This window comes from Carlito syrichta, unplaced genomic scaffold, assembly GCF_000164805.1.
Source record: "Carlito syrichta isolate Samal-C Ts95f unplaced genomic scaffold, Tarsius_syrichta-2.0.1 Scaffold301636, whole genome shotgun sequence".
Lineage (NCBI taxonomy): Eukaryota > Metazoa > Chordata > Mammalia > Primates > Tarsiidae > Carlito > Carlito syrichta.
The window spans coordinates 699,174-718,882 of NW_007245732.1; the positions used below are offsets into that span (position 1 = coordinate 699,174).

A 19,709-nucleotide genomic window follows, 5' to 3' on the forward strand; every position below is an offset into this window, starting at 1 on the left:
ATCCAAACTGTAGATAGTAAGCAAATTAGTAAACATTCACATCCTTTATACTCCTCTCTTTATGCAACCCAGCAAATATGTGTTATTCCTTTTGTTGCTTCATTCATTCAATAGATATTTGTAGAATACCTAACAGGTGACTGCCTGGCTTATATAGACTACTAGTACACACATACAAATAAAATACACTGCTTTCAAGCAACTTCAGGCTAGAGAAAAAGTGTGATCATGTGCACAAATAAACTTCAAACATATTTATATATATATACAGAGAGAGAGAAGTTTCAAGTTCTATGGCAAAACCACAAGTAGATAACATAGCTACCATTTATCAAGCACATATTATTTGCCATATATTTATTCCAAACACACCCTATCATTTAATGTTTGCAAGGACCTTGCAAGATGTTAGGCTGTCAGTCACTGTAGACTCCCCTTGCTTTGTCTTCTGTACCTTCTCACTATGAAGAGTTTGCTTGAACCCTTGACCCGACTTATGGTGGAGAGTGGTACAAAAACAGGAAAGGCTGTGAAAGCAGGAAGTGGTGAATGAAGGATTTCTTCACCCCTTGGATAGGCTGGCTTGGATAGTCCCAAACCTATCTGCCTTAGGAAGCCTAGGGAGGTAAGGTGTGTTTTTGGTGCTGTCTGGGGCTTGTATTATTCTGTCTTATATCCCTCTGATGCTTATACCTCCTGCAGTTATAGGCATTCCTTTTTGGACAAGACTTACAAAAGCAATGGTAGCATCATTTTTGCTTGCCTCCTGCATGCACGCGTAGACACACACACACAGACCATGGACTTCTTCTGTCTCCCATGATGACTTCTCTAAAAGCTATTAAGAGGCAAAACCAAAATTTAAAACCTGCACTACAGCCAACGAATAAAGCCACAATGCTGCTATGTTATTTTTCCCTTAATAAGAAAATATCTCAGGATTTCTATTGTACAAGGCCCAGGTGAGCATTAATTATATACTGTCACTTTATTTTAATTTATCTCAGGTTCAAAGGCCCCCTAGCTGATATCCTCTTCTCACTAGTTTATCTGCTACCTGATGAGATTGAATGCCTGTTTGCATCCCCTAAGCCATTCAATGCCCACCTCCTCTCTCTGGAGTCAGGTGAGACGCTGGCCATCTATTGGAGTGATAGCGCAGTCCAGAAATCCCTCTCCTCACCCTTTCTTCACTTTCCTGAAGAAGCATTACCCCACCTCACCCCCATCCTAGGATTCTCTCTGTGTCCACTGTCTGACTTGGTCTCACTTAAGACACAGCAGCCAGCTCTTGTTTCGAAGAGGCTGGGCTAAAGAAGGGCTCTCACATGTTTGGGATACTCACCTGGGATAGCTGGAAAGCCAGAACACCTGGGCCTTTCCCTGCACCTGGTCTTTTATCCCAGACTTCCTCACGCTGGCGCTCCTCGGGGTGAGAATGGGAGCTACCAGGCACCCAAGGCTTGGCTGGTAATTGTACGTCAACTCCACTGCATTCTGTTGGCTAGAATAAGTCACAGGGCCAGCCCAGACTCAAAGCGTAGGGAAATAGACTCCACTATCTAATGAAAGGAATAATCTGTGACCATATTTAATCTTCCATGGTCCCTTACTTTCCATCGTCTTTGATTTAAAATGAGAATCCTACCTTTGCAGGAGTCTGAACTTCTGACTCCCCTAAAATCCCTTGGTGCTCTGCTTTCTTAGTTTTCTTTGGTTTGGGGTTCTAAGCAAGGGTTACCAGATTTAGGAAATAAAAATACAAGACAGCAACATTATTTTTTTCTTAGCATAAGAGCATCCCATGTGATATTTGGGACATACTTAAAAGCAAAGCAAAACAAAAAAATCCCTCTCCTCAGCTGCGTCTCTGGGGCTGTGAATGAGGAAACACCAGCTGATGCTTCCCAAAACTGTGGCTTCTCACTTCTCCTGAGTCTACTCTTTCCCCTGTCTCCAATAATAGGGCCTCCAAAAACATCATGAACCCAAGCACACAGTGCTGGCAACTTCTTTTTAAAAATTTTTTATTTTAAAGATGTAGGATACAATTTGGGGTTAGGTACACAAATGTTCATTATGCAGGTACTTTTGTTGATGAAGTATGCCCCCCTCTCCCAGCAGATTTCCACTCTGCCAATCCTTTTCTTATAGTATTACAATAATTGTTCAAGGTCCGCTTATGAGTGAGAACATGTGATACTCAGTTCTTTGTTTCTGTGATATATCAGTCAGTATTATAGACTCTAAGTCTATCCAGCTTCTATCCAAATGTAGATCAGTACACACATGCTTTGCCTGGTACCAAATTCATCTGGTATCTTAGTCTCTGCGAGCTTTGATAAAAATCTAACATTCCAATACACACTAGTAATTTCTCATCCGTCTGCAGTGTCTCTTACAAAGGCACATCACAAAATGCCACTCTGTCCAAACTGAAGGACACAAAGAAATTAACTGGTTTTTTAGGAGTTGAAGGGTGTTTTCCAGTGTTTTGGTTAGATTTCATAAATTAATTGATTTAATATTTATGATCAAGAGAACCCACTCAAGATTCAGAGAGATCAGCTTCACTTCTAGGCAAACAGTTCCTAAGGTCCTAGAAGGTATCCTGTGCCTTTCCTGTCTTGCCAGCATCACTGATTGGCCAGCACATACCTTGGGAAAAGATTGAAAATAGATAATAAAGCACAATCCATCTCTTCTGCTTGAAAATAAAATCTGATGATCTTCGGTCCACAATGCATTTTTTGTGGATGGCAGTCTTCAACACTGCACTACCATAACTGAATAATGGGAACACAAGTGAAATTTTGACTTTTACTGAAATTAATTTTTATCAACCTGATATATATTGTCAAGTTCATTCTTGATATTCATCTCATTTCTATTTATTCAGGAATATAGATGTAAAATCTCATGATATAGCCTAATTCACTGATTCCAGAAAAACTAAGCACTTCAACGCAACTGTTTTCTATTTATTATTTCATTCTTTAGTTGCTGATTCAACTTATATTAACTATTGCAATGTGGTGTTGAAAACTATCATAGCAGAACCATTCATCTCTTTTGAATTATAGAAACTCCTATGTTCTCACTCGTAAGTGGACCTTGAACAATTATCATAATACTATAAGAAAGGGATTGGCAGTAGCTGGAAACTGCCAGGGAAGGGGGGTGGGTGGGACTGGCAGTAGTGGGAAACTGTCAGGGAAAGGGGGTATACCTCATTAACAAGGATGCCTCCATAATGAACATTTGTATACCTAATTCTGAATTGTACCTCACATCTTCAAAAAAATTATAAATAAATTATAGAAACTTCTTTAAATTTCAGTGTTCTTGAAGTCAGGACCAACTATGTAGAAAACATTACCCTTTCTCTATACTGTAATCACCTTCTTAATGTCATCTCTGTTGATTGAAGTAGTCTTTCCTAACTTAGTAACGATGAAAACTCTGGAATACCCCTCACTTGACAAAAAGAATAGCCTTTTCCAAGAGTTCTCAGGCTGAGATTTAGGAATATATACCAGATTATGGTGTTGTAATTTATAAATTAGCATCAGATTTGCAGTAGGTACATCTGATCAGTTTGAATTTATGTAATTGGAAAAAAAAATAATAAAAATGTTCACACTGTGCCAAAGATCAAGGAAGACATTCCTCCCAATGTCTTAAAGCTTTATGTATACATTTATTTTTACAGTTTAGTTTAGGTCTGTCCTGTGGCTTCATATAATATATATCTGAAAATTCATTCAAAACTCTGACTGTAGCAGCCGTTCTGAGAATCAGTGGGCCCTTTTCCATGTGCATAATGGCTGCAGTTTGTTGCTCCTTTGTTGATACTTCCTTTGCTTTCCCACATCCTTCCACCTCTGTCCACTGTAGAGGATGGAAGGGCGTGGAGGGAGAGCGAGGAGATTGCTGGGTGCCTGTGGGGAGCTGTGTGGGCTACCATGGAGAGGATGCCTCCTGAACAAGGGCCCTGAGAGATTAGCTGTTCTCACAGACACTAGGAACGGCGACTGATTCCCTCAAAGAGGCCTCTTCCAGGGCCTGCACAACGTGAGATGTGTGGTATGTTGTGAAGGCGCCACAGGAGGCTTGAATTTTTTCATCCTGCGTCTTCTTCCTTTGGGCTTCTTTCTCATATGTGCAACATGCTGCTTTCCTTTATCAAAAACGGGAATTTGGGCGTTTAGAGGGCTGAAAAGAGACGTGGAAGAAGAGAGTGAACAATTCCACCGAGACTGGGCTAGAGGTTGAGGATGCGAGGTTCCAGCGGCGATCCCCTCAGCGCTCCCCCTTTCAGCTCTTTCAGCCACAGTTCTCGCCGCCTCCCCCCTTGTTTGCCCTCTGAGGGACTTTTGTGTTGTTCCTCTCTTATTGCCCTGCACTTTTGTTTTTCCTCTCCCCACGCCCACCACATTGCCTCCCACTGCTTTTCCTGATAGAAGTCGCACTCATGCATTTCCTTTTGGATTTCAATGGCTTATTTTGTGCCCCCTCTTTTTCTGCCCTAAGTCTTTCTTTTCTTTTTTTTTTTAACCCCCCTTTTTCTGCCTCTGGTCCCAGGGAGAACCGGCCACAATCCTGCTGGGACAGGATGACAGTGCTGTTAGCATTCCCAGTGCCAGCTCTCCCCACATCTGTGCAGCCTTTGTCCCATGGCAGGGAGGATTTGGAATGGTCTGCTGGCAGCGTCAGGGAGACTGATGGGAAATGAGGGTCTGGAGAGAGACCATGGGAGGTGGAAGGAATAGCAAAGGGGATTTGGATGCATGGGTGTGGGAAGCACATTGAAAGATGCCTGGTACAAAGGCACATCATATAGAATGCAAATACAATGTTGATGACAAAGTCATGTCAACAAGAAGTGGGTGTCCCGTGGAAGAGCTTGTGGAATGAGGACTGGGTGGGAGACCTGTAATTTGGAAAGCTTGGCTGCTTACCACGATGTTCATACTCTCATTTTGGAGGATTTGTGAAGTTTTGTTTCCTTTCCCATTCCCTGGCTTCACCTGATTATTGATGTGAGTGTCCCCTTAACTGAGTTGCCTTTCCTTTAATTTTAAGAACATTTTCCATGTCTTTTGAATTCATGTTTCAATTATGATCTTTCTCTAGAAAAGAAAAAGTGATATTGGCTAGGATCCAAAATGATTTTTAAATGTCTTTAATTTATTCATTGATTAAAATATTTTAATTCTATCCCAGGCACTTTTGAGGAAAAAAAGTTCCTGTAATAATACTGTGATGTTTACTGCCTGACCCAGGCACTTTTGAGGAAAAAAAGTATCCTCTATTGTTCTAAATATTTTTAATATATTACTTAATTTAATTCTTACAGCAACCCTACACAGTAAACTCTCTTATCTCCACTTGACAGTGGTAAAAACTGAGGCCTGGTGAGGGTAGGTTACCTGTCAAAACTTGGACGTATCTAATAGATGGTCTTAGGTCTTCATATGCCTAATACCAGCAAGGGAAATGAAACATGGAAAAACAGTCATGATGCAGGGTCTCTCCATGTGAATACCATAAGCAGGGTTCAAGTGACAATGGGTATAAGGTTCTAGGGAGCAGTGGTCATTTTCATCTAGAAACTTTGTAAGGATCTGACCGTTTTTTTCTGGTATAGGCTAGTTGAAGAATGAAGTGTGGACATTTTAGTGAACGCTGGAAGAACAGAGACCCATGATTTTCTTTCCTATTCAGGAAAAAGTAGTGCATTCTCTACTGAAATTTAATAGTATTTCTCCAAAATTCTTAGGGGAGATGGCACAGAATCCACAATCAGAATATATGTATATATAAAAGAAGTCCAAAGCCCAGATCTTGCCCACTGATATATACTGAAGGAATTCATTCTTCTTTATTTTTTTCTCTTTTGTTTTTCTCCTTTTCTGCCCTTTCCTTTTCTAGTAGGATTCCAATAAAACTTTACAAAAATCACAGGTGTTATTTCTTATACATTTTTTTTCTTTCAAGAGGATTTCTGTGGCCTTCGTTGATTTTTGTCTCTCTGGTCATCCCACCTCCAAATATTCCACCAACACTGCTAAACAGCACAGGATACTATTAGACCACACAGCGTACTGTGAAAGTAGCTCCTGATCCAGCCAGTGCAGGGCAGATAAGTAGGGAAACAACAGCCTTGCCTTAGGCCTGTACAGGCTTCTACTCTTCCTGTCTTCCTCTGAAGCCCCCTTTTTGTAAGCATTATTCAAATATAGTTGTTTTAAAACAGGTTAAAATAATTACAAAATGTATCTGGGCTATTAAAGATAGCTCCCCACACCCGTCTGCAGTGAACTGACTGCCTGTGTTCCTGCTTCTTGGCTAGTGTTAAAACATTCTGCTGTTTTGTGATTATCTGTGCTGATGGGAGAATTAGGAAGGTTGGGCCTAATTAAGTTGATTACTTCAGACTCATTCCCCAAATCTTTTAATGGGAGTTTTTTCAGCTATTAATTAAGAGCAAAAGTTTCTTGTTTTAGTATTAGCACCTCTTCCTCTCACCTCTGTCCACTGCAGAGGATGGAAGAGGCAGAGGGAGAGCGAGGAGACCTCTGGTGTCCCTGACTCTCAGATGGGATCATCAGTTCTGGAATCCCTCTGGGTTGGCTGCATTTGTGGTGGCTTTGGTCAGAAATTGTGAGGAACAAGCTTCTTTTTTTCCCATGTCTCCACCTTCATATTGTCAAACTATTATTATTCTAGCCCAATTAAAATGCTTCAGGGTCCCATTTCTTAGAGGCTTAAACCCCAGAGGACCACAGACCCACCATGGCAGAGCTCTGGGAGCACTGAATGACAGTGCCAGAAAAGGAGAAAAGTAAACAAGGCCTCTGTGGCCTAAATAGTTGTGCAATTAGCAGTATTGATGGGAACAGTACTGCTAGTGAGTCTGTTGAATGCATGGCTTATAGTGTTCACTGAAGGGGACGGGCCCTCTTCAAAGGGACCGTTGGGTTCTGTAAGACTCTTGTTCCTGATGTTGTGGTAAGTGCCCTGTTAGCAGTTAAGTAGGCCTGGAGTGCTCAGTTCTCAGGACATGCAATTTGAATCCACAAGTGGCTTTAAATGTAGGTGGGAGTGAAATGACCTCTTTACATTGCCTTCCTTTACAGATGTTCCAACATCTTGACATAGTGCCACCTTCTGTATTATGACGGAGAATAGGATCTCGACTGTCGGTAATTGCCTATGGTGTGCCGGGCCCTGTTTTAAGAACATCAGATGTACTAATGGTTGAAACCTCACAACAACCCTGTTAGATAAATATTATGATAGATTTGACCTTACATGTGTGACAACCAAGGGACTGACAAATTAAATGAACTTGCCTAAGATCTAGTAGGTGGTAGAGCTGGTGGTAGGGCCAGCTCCAGAAATCTCACTTTTCATTACTGCCCTATACTGCTTTGCACTTCTTTCAGCGTGTGTGGAGGAAGGGGATTATTATTCATGTTTTCTTAGAGTCCTGTGGCTGAGGAGCAAAAGGGAATGAGCTAAATCTTCATTGTGTCCTTAAAATAGGGTAAATGCTAGAGAGATTAAAAAAATAATAAATATATTCTATACTCAATGGATTCAAGACAATATATTTAAGGAAATAAGTCATACATCTATAATGAAAATACATAGAATAAGAGTAGAACCATATAAGTGTTATGGGAATTAAGAAAAGAAATAGATTCCTTCTGTCAAAGATCATTTTTTTCAGAAGACCTTGTCACAGACCAGCCTTTAAAGAACATGTCAGATTTAGGTATGTGGTTAGAAAAAGAAGGCTATTCTGCATAGTGGGAATGTGGGGAGCAGTCTCTTAGAGCTGAGAATGCCTGAGAAATATATGGTTTTTTGTGCACTTACCAGCTCAACTTCTTTGAAGAAATGGAACCCTGAAAACAAACTGAGGTTGTATAGTTCCAGATGAAAGACTGTGAACTTCAATGTGTAAATATTTTGGAGTAAGCAGTAGATATGATGCACGAGCAGGGACTCCAAAAAACCTGTAATTATCTTTTGGAGGTGGGTCCCTTGTAGTACACTCTTCCACTAGATAAGTGTTCTAGGAACGCATTGGTATCAGTGTACCAGCTAGCATTGTTGTGAGAGGCTGTGTTTGGTGTCAGTAGATTTTGTGTGTGTGTGTGTGTGTGTGTGTGTGTGTGTGTGTGTGTGTGTGTATGTAGATTCTTTCAACATGTTTTCCCATTTCATGATGGGTGACTTACAAGCACACCTGCCCATACTGCACTGAATGTTTGGCAGTTTTTGATTGAAAATGGCACCCTGTGCCCCACCTTCCCATCTGATCTGTCTTTGTTTTGTTGTTCCCCTGGATGAAAAAGTTCTCAAAGGGAAACGTTTTACCAGCATGGAAGAGGTGAAACAAAAAACAGTGGAAGCACTAAAGGCATCATAATTGACGAGTTCAAAAATTGTTTTGAACAGTGGGAAAAGTATCTCATTAGGTGTATTGTATCAAGCAGAGAGTACTTTACAGATGACTGAAGTTTAAATGTGTAAGAATAAATACACAATTTTTTAATAAAGACATTCTGTTTCTTGAATGTTCCTTCCCTCGTATTAGAAACCTAGACATCTAGTCAATAGAAGACCTTTTTATCTTTCTTAGTGATGGTCTCTGTATGCTAATTATGTTCCAGGCAGACACTTTTTAGGAGTCTATTTGTTGTTAAGTAGGACAAATAGGGAAGACAAACCGGAGAGATATTGCAAGAGAAGATTCACCAGGTCCCAGAGAACAGTAAATGTGAAAGAAAGGAGGTCAAAATGATTTCAATCTTGGCTGACCCAGAGGATTATGAAATTTTGTAACATCTATAATCTTCCCCTTGGCCAATGACTTTCATGGTTGGAAAGTCATTCTAACTTTTCTCCCCTTCTTCTTATAATGCACAATAAATTCATTTTCAATAATGATGTCTATTGATACAGGCAGCAAATCACTAGGATCATCTTTCTGAAGACTAAAATATTCAATGCCCAGAACTGTATTTGGCACTTCTAAGCATATGCATTCATCCATTCAACCAAATATTTAAGCATCTTCTTGGCACTGTGCTCTTTGCTAGGCCCCAAGGAATAATAAAATGGTGGACAAAGGATAGACCAAAACTTTAAGAGTTTTACTAGAGTCTGGTTGTGAAAAGACATATCATCATGTTATTTCAAAACAGTCTGACAAGTGTCATGATCAACAATGTGGTCATATATACCATTTGCCTAGAATGGTCTCAAAATGAATGATAAATCCTATTACCCATCCAACTATAGGAAACAGGGCCAGGACATAAAGTAAGAGATGTATAGGTAGGCGTTGAACGCAGTATTTAGAGTGGGATCATAGAGGGTTTTATGGAGAAAAAAGAAGTCTCAGCAGATACCTGTTAGATAGGGCCATGAATGGCAGGGAGGGAAGCAGTGGTACGGATATAGAAGGGTGAACGTTACAGCAGTATTTGCAGATGGAGTGGGTTAATTAGTGGAAAATAAAACATTGTGAAGGGGCAAAATAGCAGAGTGATTTCATTCCTAATGATGTGTCTATAGTCACTGGGTGTGTATGCATAACATTTTTTCCTAGTCATAGAAGGGAGTTTTAAAAGTGTAATTTCCTCCTGTTTCTAAAATAAGGAAATTGAACTAGGTGCGATGTATGGTGTTTTATAGCTTTAACATCTTACTGCATAAGACTCCAGCCCAAACAACTTGTTGCTGGAGAATGAGAAATGACACTGGTCTTTAAAGTCCATCAGATTGGCCCCTTTCTTCCTAGATTGTCTCTTAGTGATTTTTCATTTATTCTATTTTAACTACTTTTATTTCTTCAACTTGATTGAAAGCTTCTTGACAGCAGAGCCCATATTATTGTTTTGTATCTATCATTCTGTTCATACTGACTCATGGAGATTGGGAGATTTGTGATGAGGAAGGATCCCTAAGTTGGGGATCCTTTCATTTTTCCTTTTGTCTTATTTTTCCTGTCACCACACGACTTTTAAAATTCAGCCTTCCAAGGTATTTGTACTTTTAATTCTATGACTGTGGATTTTCTGTTAATGGTTAATTTTGAGCTTACTTTTGACGGGCATCTTGCTTTTGTCTTGTTTAGGACCCTTTGAGTTGTTGGATATGGCAGACAGCGAAACGTGAGTGTTGCCTTTCATTACAAAGTGTAGGTTTTTTTCCTCAGAACATACTCAGGAGAAAAATGTAATCTGGAGGGCATAGCATAGGTCATTTTAATTTCATCGGTTTAAAGTCCACATTCACTGCATTTATAACTGTGCAGGGCTAATCTTCTAGAGCAAAAATTACACAATGCAAATGGATGACAAATATCATAGGGATTGCATGATGGTCAATGCTGTTCAGCGTGTAGAGCTTCCTACAAGCAAGGGGCTTCTGTACTGGTGCATCATAAAGCGCTGAGAAGGGAATAAATACATTCACATTTTAATGAACCCATCACATTTATTCATTCTCAACTGGGGGTTTGTGAGAAAATAAAGCCCTGCTACCCAAAGGCATCCTTGCATGTAATGACACAACCCCTCTCTGTCTAGAGTAGGACGAGTTATGTTCTGCCACTAAAGAACTGAGAATGTAATAACTCTAGTCATTTTCTGTCTTCTGTAGTTCAGATGAGGCACCTTGGATGAGCAAGTTAACAGGTCTGCGATGGTGCCGAAACTATTCATGTTTATTTTTTACCTTATTTCTGTGGCAGCAAACCTGCTACTGTTTCCCCAAACAGGAACAAAGAGAGGCCACACAACTAACCCAGAATGTCATATGGGGAGGAGAGAAGTGAGGTAGTGAATGACTGAGCAGGCAGGAAGAGGAGAAGTAGAAATAGTGAGGTGGGAGAGAGCAGGGAGCTAGTAGATAGGGAAGGAACTGTCCACTTTTCATAGAGTTGGCCCACATGCTATCGCCTCCTACCGGCAAGACTGTAAATAGTGCCATCACTTGCCCCAGTTTGCCTTCTCTAAGGGCTGCAGTCAATTTTTCCTGAAACACTTTGGCACTAAGCTCATGCTAGGAATGTCCTCCTCCCCACACAGCCTGTCAGAGTTGAGGAAATGGCCACTGTCCCTTGCCCCTTCCCACACTGAGTGGCTGGCCTCAGGCCTATTGCCTCCTGGGAGAGTGCTGGCTCTCGAACTCTCCCAGAGTCTCACTGTGCCTCTCAGATATCCTCTATGGTTGCCCCCTCCTGCCACCTGCCACTCATGCAGAATCCAAAGTGGGTAGAGCAGAGTGGGTGTTGGTCTGCTTCTTTGAGCATGGGTTCCCAGGATACGTTCCTCTGCAGACAAAGTGGTAGTCTACTAAATGCAGGTCATGTGACCCGAGGGCCCAAGGTTGTCATTCTGCTCCCCAGGTGTTCACCCAGCACCCTTCACACTCTATCCAAATGTATGCAGAGAATTGCTTCAGGGTTCAGATACATCTGCATAATTGGTCTGTTCAAAAGTTCTGTTGGGTATAACCTAAATCAAACCTCAGTACTGTTTAGAAAAGAAGCTGGAGTCAGATAGTATGGTCTGTGGAGGACTAACTCAAGGAATCTGTAGACACTCCTCTGCCCACCTCCCCAGAGTGCACCCAGCAGCCCAGGTCTCAGCTGCCTATAGGAAAAGAGATGGAGAAGCACCCAGCCTCAGCAGCGGAGGTAGGACACATCCTCTCACCCCTCCCCGTGCCTCCAACCTCTTCATGGGTGGTTTCCCATTTCATCTTTGATTTAGGGGTGAGACTGCACTGCACAAGGCTGCCTGCCAGCGGAACCGGGCTGTGTGCCAGCTTCTGGTGGATGCGGGAGCATCTCTGAGAAAGACGGACTCCAAGGTAACTCCATGAGTGAGTGCAAACATCTCCCACTGGGCAAGATCGCGGGCACTGTTGCCTCTGCCTGTACCCGTAGCTAGCACAGGCCTCCTTTTTGTGCTTATGGAAGTGCCTGGGGCTTTGGAAAAAGGAGGAAAAAATAGAGTGCTTCATTTAGAGAAACTGCAGTTTAAATGTATAAGCACAAAGGGAGGGTGTGTGCTTGCCTAGGGGGCTTTATACACCGCTGAACGTGCTGGCCTTGGGACTTTGGGGTTGTCCTGCTCAAGACTAGCAGCCAAGTCAAGGGGGGTGGGGTCTGAAGCCCAAAGGGAGGGATCAGGACCATGTTCAAGGACTTTGGCTTGACTCCTGAGAAGTCCCTTTGGGATTTTCCTTCATCCACTGCAATTTAAAATCTCTGATTTACGTGACCCCATACATGGATGCCAAAGTGATTCCATTACTTACTGGTTGCAGGATGGTGGACTCTGGCTTTGAGATGCTTACATTCTTAAATCTGGTGCTTGTATGTAGTTCTTTATTTTTTAAAAAGTTTCTTTCCATTTGTTTTCTTATGTTATTTTCTAAAAGTTAACCTCAGAAATTAGATATGATGGGAATTATTATCATTAATAGGTGCAGGAATTAAAACCTAAAGAAGGTGAAATACTCCCTTGGACCAGTAGCTGAGCCTAAATCTCAGTTCAGCTCTTTTGATATCCAGTCCAGTATTATTTCAGCAGGTTGGTTGTTCTCATTTGCTGATAGACACTCACTGCCCCCTCAGGATGAAGTGCAACAACAAAGTAAAAAGTTGGGTCTCAAGGTGGTTTGTCATCTGTTTTGTTGGATACAGTGACAACTGTGGCATTGTGGCTTGAAATGTGGTTGGTTTCTCCTCAGCAAAGCTTATATAAATCTGGTCTCAAAGTATGAAACTGTCTTAATAAGACAGCAAGCCCAGAAGTTGACCATGTAACACATATGCCAACCTTCATCAGAAAGCACCAACAGGCGGAGGTGAGGCCTCAGGAGAAACTCTGTTTAGGAGAACTGAGAGCTGGCTGTACCTTAAGTTGTTTCCATGTATGGAAAGCATACAAGAGAACGGGTTGAAGATGGAGTATGGGAGGTATTGTAGCTTAGTAGAGTTGACCTAGTACTCAGTCTTTTAGAAAGAAAGAAGAGTTTACACAGAAGATAGCATCATAGAGGATCCTGAGAAGCTCTGAGAGTTTTAAGGCATCCTGGTTAGACTCCAAGAAAGGGTCAACCACTTAACTATAGAGGGTTGCAGAGAAGAATTTTAAAATCTAGATGAAGTCTTCATTAAGTGATACCAACTAACTGAGGTTTTAGGCCAATGAATGTAGCCATGATACATATAGATAAGTGATTCAGAAGCCTAAATTGATGGCTTAGGTGCCATTAGATCTATTTAAGTGGTGGGAATCTGCCTGTGTGCAATTTTTGCCATAGGGCTTCCTTAAACTGCAGTGCACGTTGTCTTCCCAGAAGACCTCTGTCTCCTTCTTAAGCCAGTTGCATTGCACAGAATTCTACATTTCTCTAGCACCTACTAGCATCCTTGCTCTCTGACTGAGGTCCCTGGCTGCCTCAATTCCTCCCTAGGCATATTAGACATGCTGGAGCTGTATCCTGGTTTCTAGCTGGTCTGTTACCTGTCTGGCTAGCTGTTTGGGTATACTATTTCAGACAGCAAATACTTGTTCAATGCGATATTCTTCCCAGAGGAGGTTTGCACTCAGATATTTTGATGTTTGACCTGACTGACCAGCACACACCTTGCAGGCAGGGTCTATGCAGGCCAGGTGGTAGGATAGGGTTGATTGTGCTGGGGCTACTCGGATCACAGCAGGGCAACTGCCTATTTACTGCACAAAGGCTGGTTCTTCACTCAACTCAGATTATAAAAAGAAAGAGAGGAGATACATGAAATAGAAGGACAAATAAGCTAAGATCAGGACCTCTTGAGCAGGTCTCTCTTTTTATATTTTGAAGTATCTGAATCAGATAAATGGACTCAGTGCTCTTTCAGATTTCTTCCTGACTGGGCTTAGTGGCTCAACCTGTAATCCCAGCATTTTGGGAGGCTGAGGCAAGTGGATTGCCTGAGCCCATGGGTTCGAGACCAGCCCAGACAACTTGGTGAGACCTCGATTCTACAATAGAAATCAAAAGTTAGCTGGGCGTGCCTGTAGTTCTGGCTACTTGGAAGGCTGAGGCAGAAGGATTGCTGGAGCTCAGTGGATCAATGCTGGGGTGGCCATGAGCTTGCCACTGCACTCCAGCCTGGGCAATAGAGTGAGACTCCAGCTCAAAAAAAAAGATCTCTTCCTATTCTATATTGTGTATATGCAATAAAAATGCAAATACCTGTATTTTTATGATTATAAATATAGTACATCCCCACATAGGAAAACCATTAATATAGAAACTATTAAGGTACTTAATAGCAACAAAGCAAACATTACAATAAATCCCACAATCTAGACCATAAATATCATTAAGCTTTTAATGATCTCTCTTCATATGTAGACATGTCTTTTTTTTCTCTCATTTTTTTTTAACCAGGTGAATTCTTACTATGCTATTGTATAATTTAAGTTTTCACTCAACATTATGTTCTAGAGAACTTACCATATGAAGTAATACAGCTATGCTTCATTCCTTTTTAGGAATTCTTTAATTTTACCATTCTGTAACTTGATTCTAGGTTAAAACTGAATATGGTAATTATTACTGAATCGTCTCCTGGAATTTTTTTGGTTAGAAGCAGTATCCTGAGAATTTATCTTATTAGACATCAAGGCATCAACACAAAGACTCACCTCAGCCACCTCTCTGAATATTTGGAAGCTAGGAATTGTAACCTCATTATTATGGAAGTAAAGATAAGATAGTCTACTGAGGCTATAACAAATTGAATAGAAATTATTATCAGAACTTCAAACTAGTGGTTAAATGCTAAATTCTAACTAAATAAGTACAATTTCAAAAAGAGTCTAGAGCCATTGTTACTTGCCTTTTACTGTCTGTCCCACATACCTTAGTAGCTTCTTAGAGCAGATTGAATTGAGGTCAGCAAGATCTGTTGGGATAGCTGAGATGGAAGCAGAGAGGGCTCTGATCATTTTTATAAAAGTCGTGTGCATTAATCCCTTTCTTTGGGATAGTGTTCATGCATCTTCCCTGTTCTTGGTACTTAATATAAATTTAAATATAGATTTAACTGTTTCCTGGAGTAAAAATTAGAAGTTTTAAGGAATGTTAAGCAAACCTACAAGCATTCAAGAGGATGGACACCCTCCCTCCCTCCTTCTCTCCCTTTACTGCTGGCTTCTATTAGCTGACCTCATTTAAAAATATCAAATGTATATATAAATGTGGATGTGTGTTTATGGTGTATACAAATGTACAAAAAGTGTTATAGTGGGCTGTAATAAATTATATGATCATTTAAAATGTTGATGTGAAGACTTAATGACAAAAATTATAACATATTAAGTAGAAAAGGTGATATAAGTGTGTAGCAACGTGTGGCTTTATTTTTTTTAAAAGTAGTTACAAGAGGGACCCCCAAAAGCCAGTATTTGTTTATAAAAATTGTGTATTTATTCCTACATGGTCACCTTCAAAGTACTCTCTGTTTAATGCAGTACACTTACCAGGATGCTTTTCCCACTGCTCAAAGTAGTTTCTGAACTCATCGATTTTGATGCCTTTTAGCGCTTCTGCTGTTTTTCGTTTCACCTCTTCTACATTGGCAGAAACGTTTCCCTCTGAGGACTTTTTCATCTAGGGAAACAAACAAACACAAAAGTCACTTGGGGCAAAATAGGGTAAATAGGAAGGATGGAGCATGGGAATCATGCCATTTTTTATCAAAAACTGCTGAACACTCAGTGCTGCATGGGAAGGTGTGCTTGTAAATCACCTGTCATGAAATGGGCAAACACGTTTAAAGACTCTCCCAAAAAAATTCACTAAAGCCAAACTCAGCCTCTCACAATAACTCTAGCTGGTACACTGAATGCTGATGGTTTCCTAGAACACTTACCTAGTGGGGGAAGCCTGTGCTACAAGGGACCTGCCCTCAAAAAAATAATTATGTTTTTTAGGGGGAGTCCTCCCTCATATGTATAGAAATATAGAAAAAAGACAATAATAGTTATTCAATGGAATGTTAACAGCAGTTATCTTAGCTCGGTGGAATGATTGGTGATTTTTTTTCTTCTTCATGCTTTTGAAGTTTCCAAAATTTCCTTAATTAACACATCCATCACTTTTGTATTCAGAAATTATCTTATTTTTTAGAGAGACGAAGTCACAGTAAATTGGGAAGAACTCAATTGAAGGTTTTGAAACCAGCAAAGAAAACCTTCCAGATTGCTTATGACCACCCCTTACTTACAGTTTCTACCTTTTGATTCCCAGAGTTTGGAATAATAGAGTCCTAAGTTAGAAATTCAAATACCTACCTCTCTATTTGGTTTTTCAGTGATTTCTGTCTCCCCTTCTTCCAGAAAGGATCTGGATTCCAAAATTTACTGTGCCCCACTGTTTACTCCTGTATACTATGTTAGACTCTGTGAATTTCCATTTTCTTACATGTAAACCCAACCTGCCAAAAGTGATAAACTCTTTCTATTTATTTTACCAATCTCACAAGTTCAACATAATACTTATGTAAGAGTAAAGGTTTGAAAATGTCTTCTAACTCTAGAACACCTGTTATGGAAGGATCCTTATTAGCATGTATTCTTTGGGTAGCTCTATTTCTGTAATTTTCTCCCTATCTGTCTGTCTGTCTATCTATCTATCATCTATCTATCTATCTATCTATCTATCTATCTATCTATCTATCTATCTACCTATCTATCTATCTATCTAACAGCAAATGTTTGTTTCTCTTTCCTTCTGTTAACCTTATAGGGCAAGACACCTCAAGATAGAGCACAACAGGCTGGAGACCCAGATCTGGCTGCTTACCTAGAAAGCCGTCAGAACTATAAGACCATTGGCCATGAGGATCTGGAAACTGCTGTTTGACCCTGGCAGACAAGCAAAGAGAATGTGAGCAGGCATATCACCTGTGCCCTCCCGGCAGCCTGGCAGCTCCCTGAAAGAAGCTGATGGAATCCATATATCTGTTTCTCTCCTGCAAGAATCAGTCTGAGACCATGCCACCAGTTTTAAGGGCTACCGAGATGTACAACAGAACACGATAGCCCATTGAGAAGGAGGGCAGGATACCTGGAAATTTGTGGAATACTATATGACTTCCACAAAATTTGATCATTATTGCTTCCAGCAAGTAGCATGAACTTCTGTGTTCACCTGTATAATTTATTTTACAGATTCAAAGGATGTTCATATAAATGGCACTGCTCCCTCTTCCCCCATGCATTCATTCCCCACATTGCCACACGATTTTACTGTAACCACCCATCAACTTAAAAAAATATGATATGATCTCTTCTTTACATTCTGTCTTGAAGACCATAAGATTGTCTGAAGGTCTTCTAAAACCCTCTGGGCATCCTGCAGAATATAACTGTAAAACTACTTCCATGTCCAAGACTACTTAGTGACTCTTTGCATGTCCCACCCCACCACCACCCCTGTTTCACTCTAGAGGAGCTGGGAGGTGCCACATGGATAATGTCAACTTGTGTGCTATAATCTCTGAGGTATGGTGAGGTGGCAGGGGAGTTGTCTGTGCTTGGAGGTGCCTCAGAGAGGTGACCCAGGGGTCGACCCAGCCTGCTGGACTGGAGCCAATAGCCATGAGGACTGGTTCAGCTTGGGCTGTCTGTACAGCTCATACTGCCTATGTGTAGCCATCTTTGCCTTTTGCTGCAATAGAGATGAGCAAAAGAGTACAAAGGCCCACAGCTAGTATGCAGAACCACTTAATTTTAAGTGCTGTTAAATTGCAGAGCAGAAAATCATGTGTGGGAACTGTGGTTGCAGGAAATGGAGCACTCTGAACAATGTTTACTTCTAAACTTTGTTGAGTGATAATTGAAAGCAGTCTAACTGACTTGAAAAAAAAAACAGCAAAAGCAAAAGTAGCAACATATGTCAACATATGTCACTTAAGCAAGAAAACAGTCACTAGAATGTTGCAGCGGTGAATAACCATAGACTCTCAGATATAGGGGTGAGAGGGGGTCTGTTTTAGGTTTTTCTTCTAGGTTTTTGGTTTTCATTATTTCAAGTAAGCCTTGACTCGAGGGCAAAACCTCGTTGTATGGGTTCCACTGCCAGAATTCTGGGATGCCTGGATCTTTCCGATGAATGCTTCGCCTATTGCTTGTCAGGTCCAAAGGTTCTACCCGTTAACCCTATTTTCCACATGTGGGGTATGGGGTAGTCTAATATAATCTTTTCAGTACTTATTCCCTTGTCAGAAAGTTCTTAGTGCAAACCTCTGTGGCAATCTAGCCAGAAAGGTCTGTCTGTTCGTGGAATTGCAATATCTAATCTTGCCACGGATCAGATTTACTTATAGGTACATATTAGGGATTCTGTGATAACGAGAATATCAGGAGAAAAAGTCGTCTAACTTTCTATTCTAACAACTACTTGACTTGGGGATAAGTCAAAAATAAAAGCAAGTATCCAGGGGTTTTGCATTTGGCTAAATCTGATGTCTCCTGAGCTTAATTCAATTTTGTTCTTTGAAATAGCAAAGTGCTTCCCTAGCATTTCTGCATGTGACCACAAATGATTGTTTTTCTACATTTAATTTAAAGGTCTAATGGTGACTTTGCTTATATGAGTCACATTTTGACCACCTATCATCATTTTCAAAGTATGATTATGATATATTACATTAAGCAGAAACAGCCTTTCGATGGATGGGATTTTATTACTGCAGTCTCTCCATAGTCATTTCAAAATCAACTTGTTGGCATTATTTCCAACTGTGGGAGAATGACTTGGTTGTGAGTAGTCTATTTCCATATATCAGTCTCAGAAATGGAACTTTTTTTTTTTTTAAACTTTACAGTGAGAGGAGGGACTGCAGTAGATTGTTTCCAGAAGCTGAAACAAATATGGTCCAGGAGAATTTAATCACTGGGCTTCTGCTGGGAGTGTTTCAATTGGTGGGACTGTCAAGAAAATGTTGTGATGACAGAAATATAATATAATTTTTGAAACAGCCTGAAATCTGGCTTTGAATGGTAACTTCCATTCCCTGGATTGAGCTAAACATTTGGCCAAGCAGTCAGTTGTCCAGCTGCTACTGCTGGGATAAAGAACTCTATTTTCATCAACTACCATCTCACATTTATCTGTGAATGCTTCCAAATAGCCCAGAGAAAATTGAGTGTACAGGTGTCTATGGGCCAATTCAAGTAAGTTCCAACCTAAGACACAAATAAATCTCTGGTGTGAAAAATGATGAGATACTACAGGGTCCTGTTTCAGTTTAAAATTGTTCCAAACCAAAATAAAAAAAAGGTGGGGGGGCATTAGAGTTCTCTGTTACTGATAAGTGATATATGATATATCTCTAAGACTTGGACTTTCCTTAAAAAAAAAAAGTAAGCAGAACAGGTACATTTTAATAATTCAGCATTAAATCACCTGTAGCATTTTTAAAAATAAATAAATTGGTCATAGTGTGTGACAGTGACCAATTTTTCAAAACTGGGCTTTAGAAAGAGCTGAGTGAGATTCAGCTTAAACATGGTGTATTTCCTTTCATAGGCCATCAGGAACTACAGAAACAAGGGGTTTGGTTCTGATCTGAAAACCCACATAACTTTAGCAGACATATACCTGTAGAAATATCA

At 40.5% G+C, this 19,709-nt stretch overlaps 1 protein-coding gene across 1 annotated transcript in view; it reads left to right on the top strand.

The window, feature by feature from the left end:
• DGKI (diacylglycerol kinase iota) overlaps positions 1–17,469 on the top strand; it is a 237,482-nt gene extending 220,013 nt beyond the window's left edge. Inside the window, exons 24-26 of the mRNA XM_021710904.1 lie at positions 10,157–10,193; positions 11,799–11,898; positions 16,837–17,469. Of these exons, the coding sequence (XP_021566579.1) occupies positions 10,157–10,193; positions 11,799–11,898; positions 16,837–16,953 (254 nt within the window). The 3' untranslated portion in view covers positions 16,954–17,469. The remainder of the gene's footprint in view (positions 1–10,156; positions 10,194–11,798; positions 11,899–16,836) is intronic.
• The last annotated feature ends 2,240 nt before the right edge of the window (positions 17,470–19,709 follow it).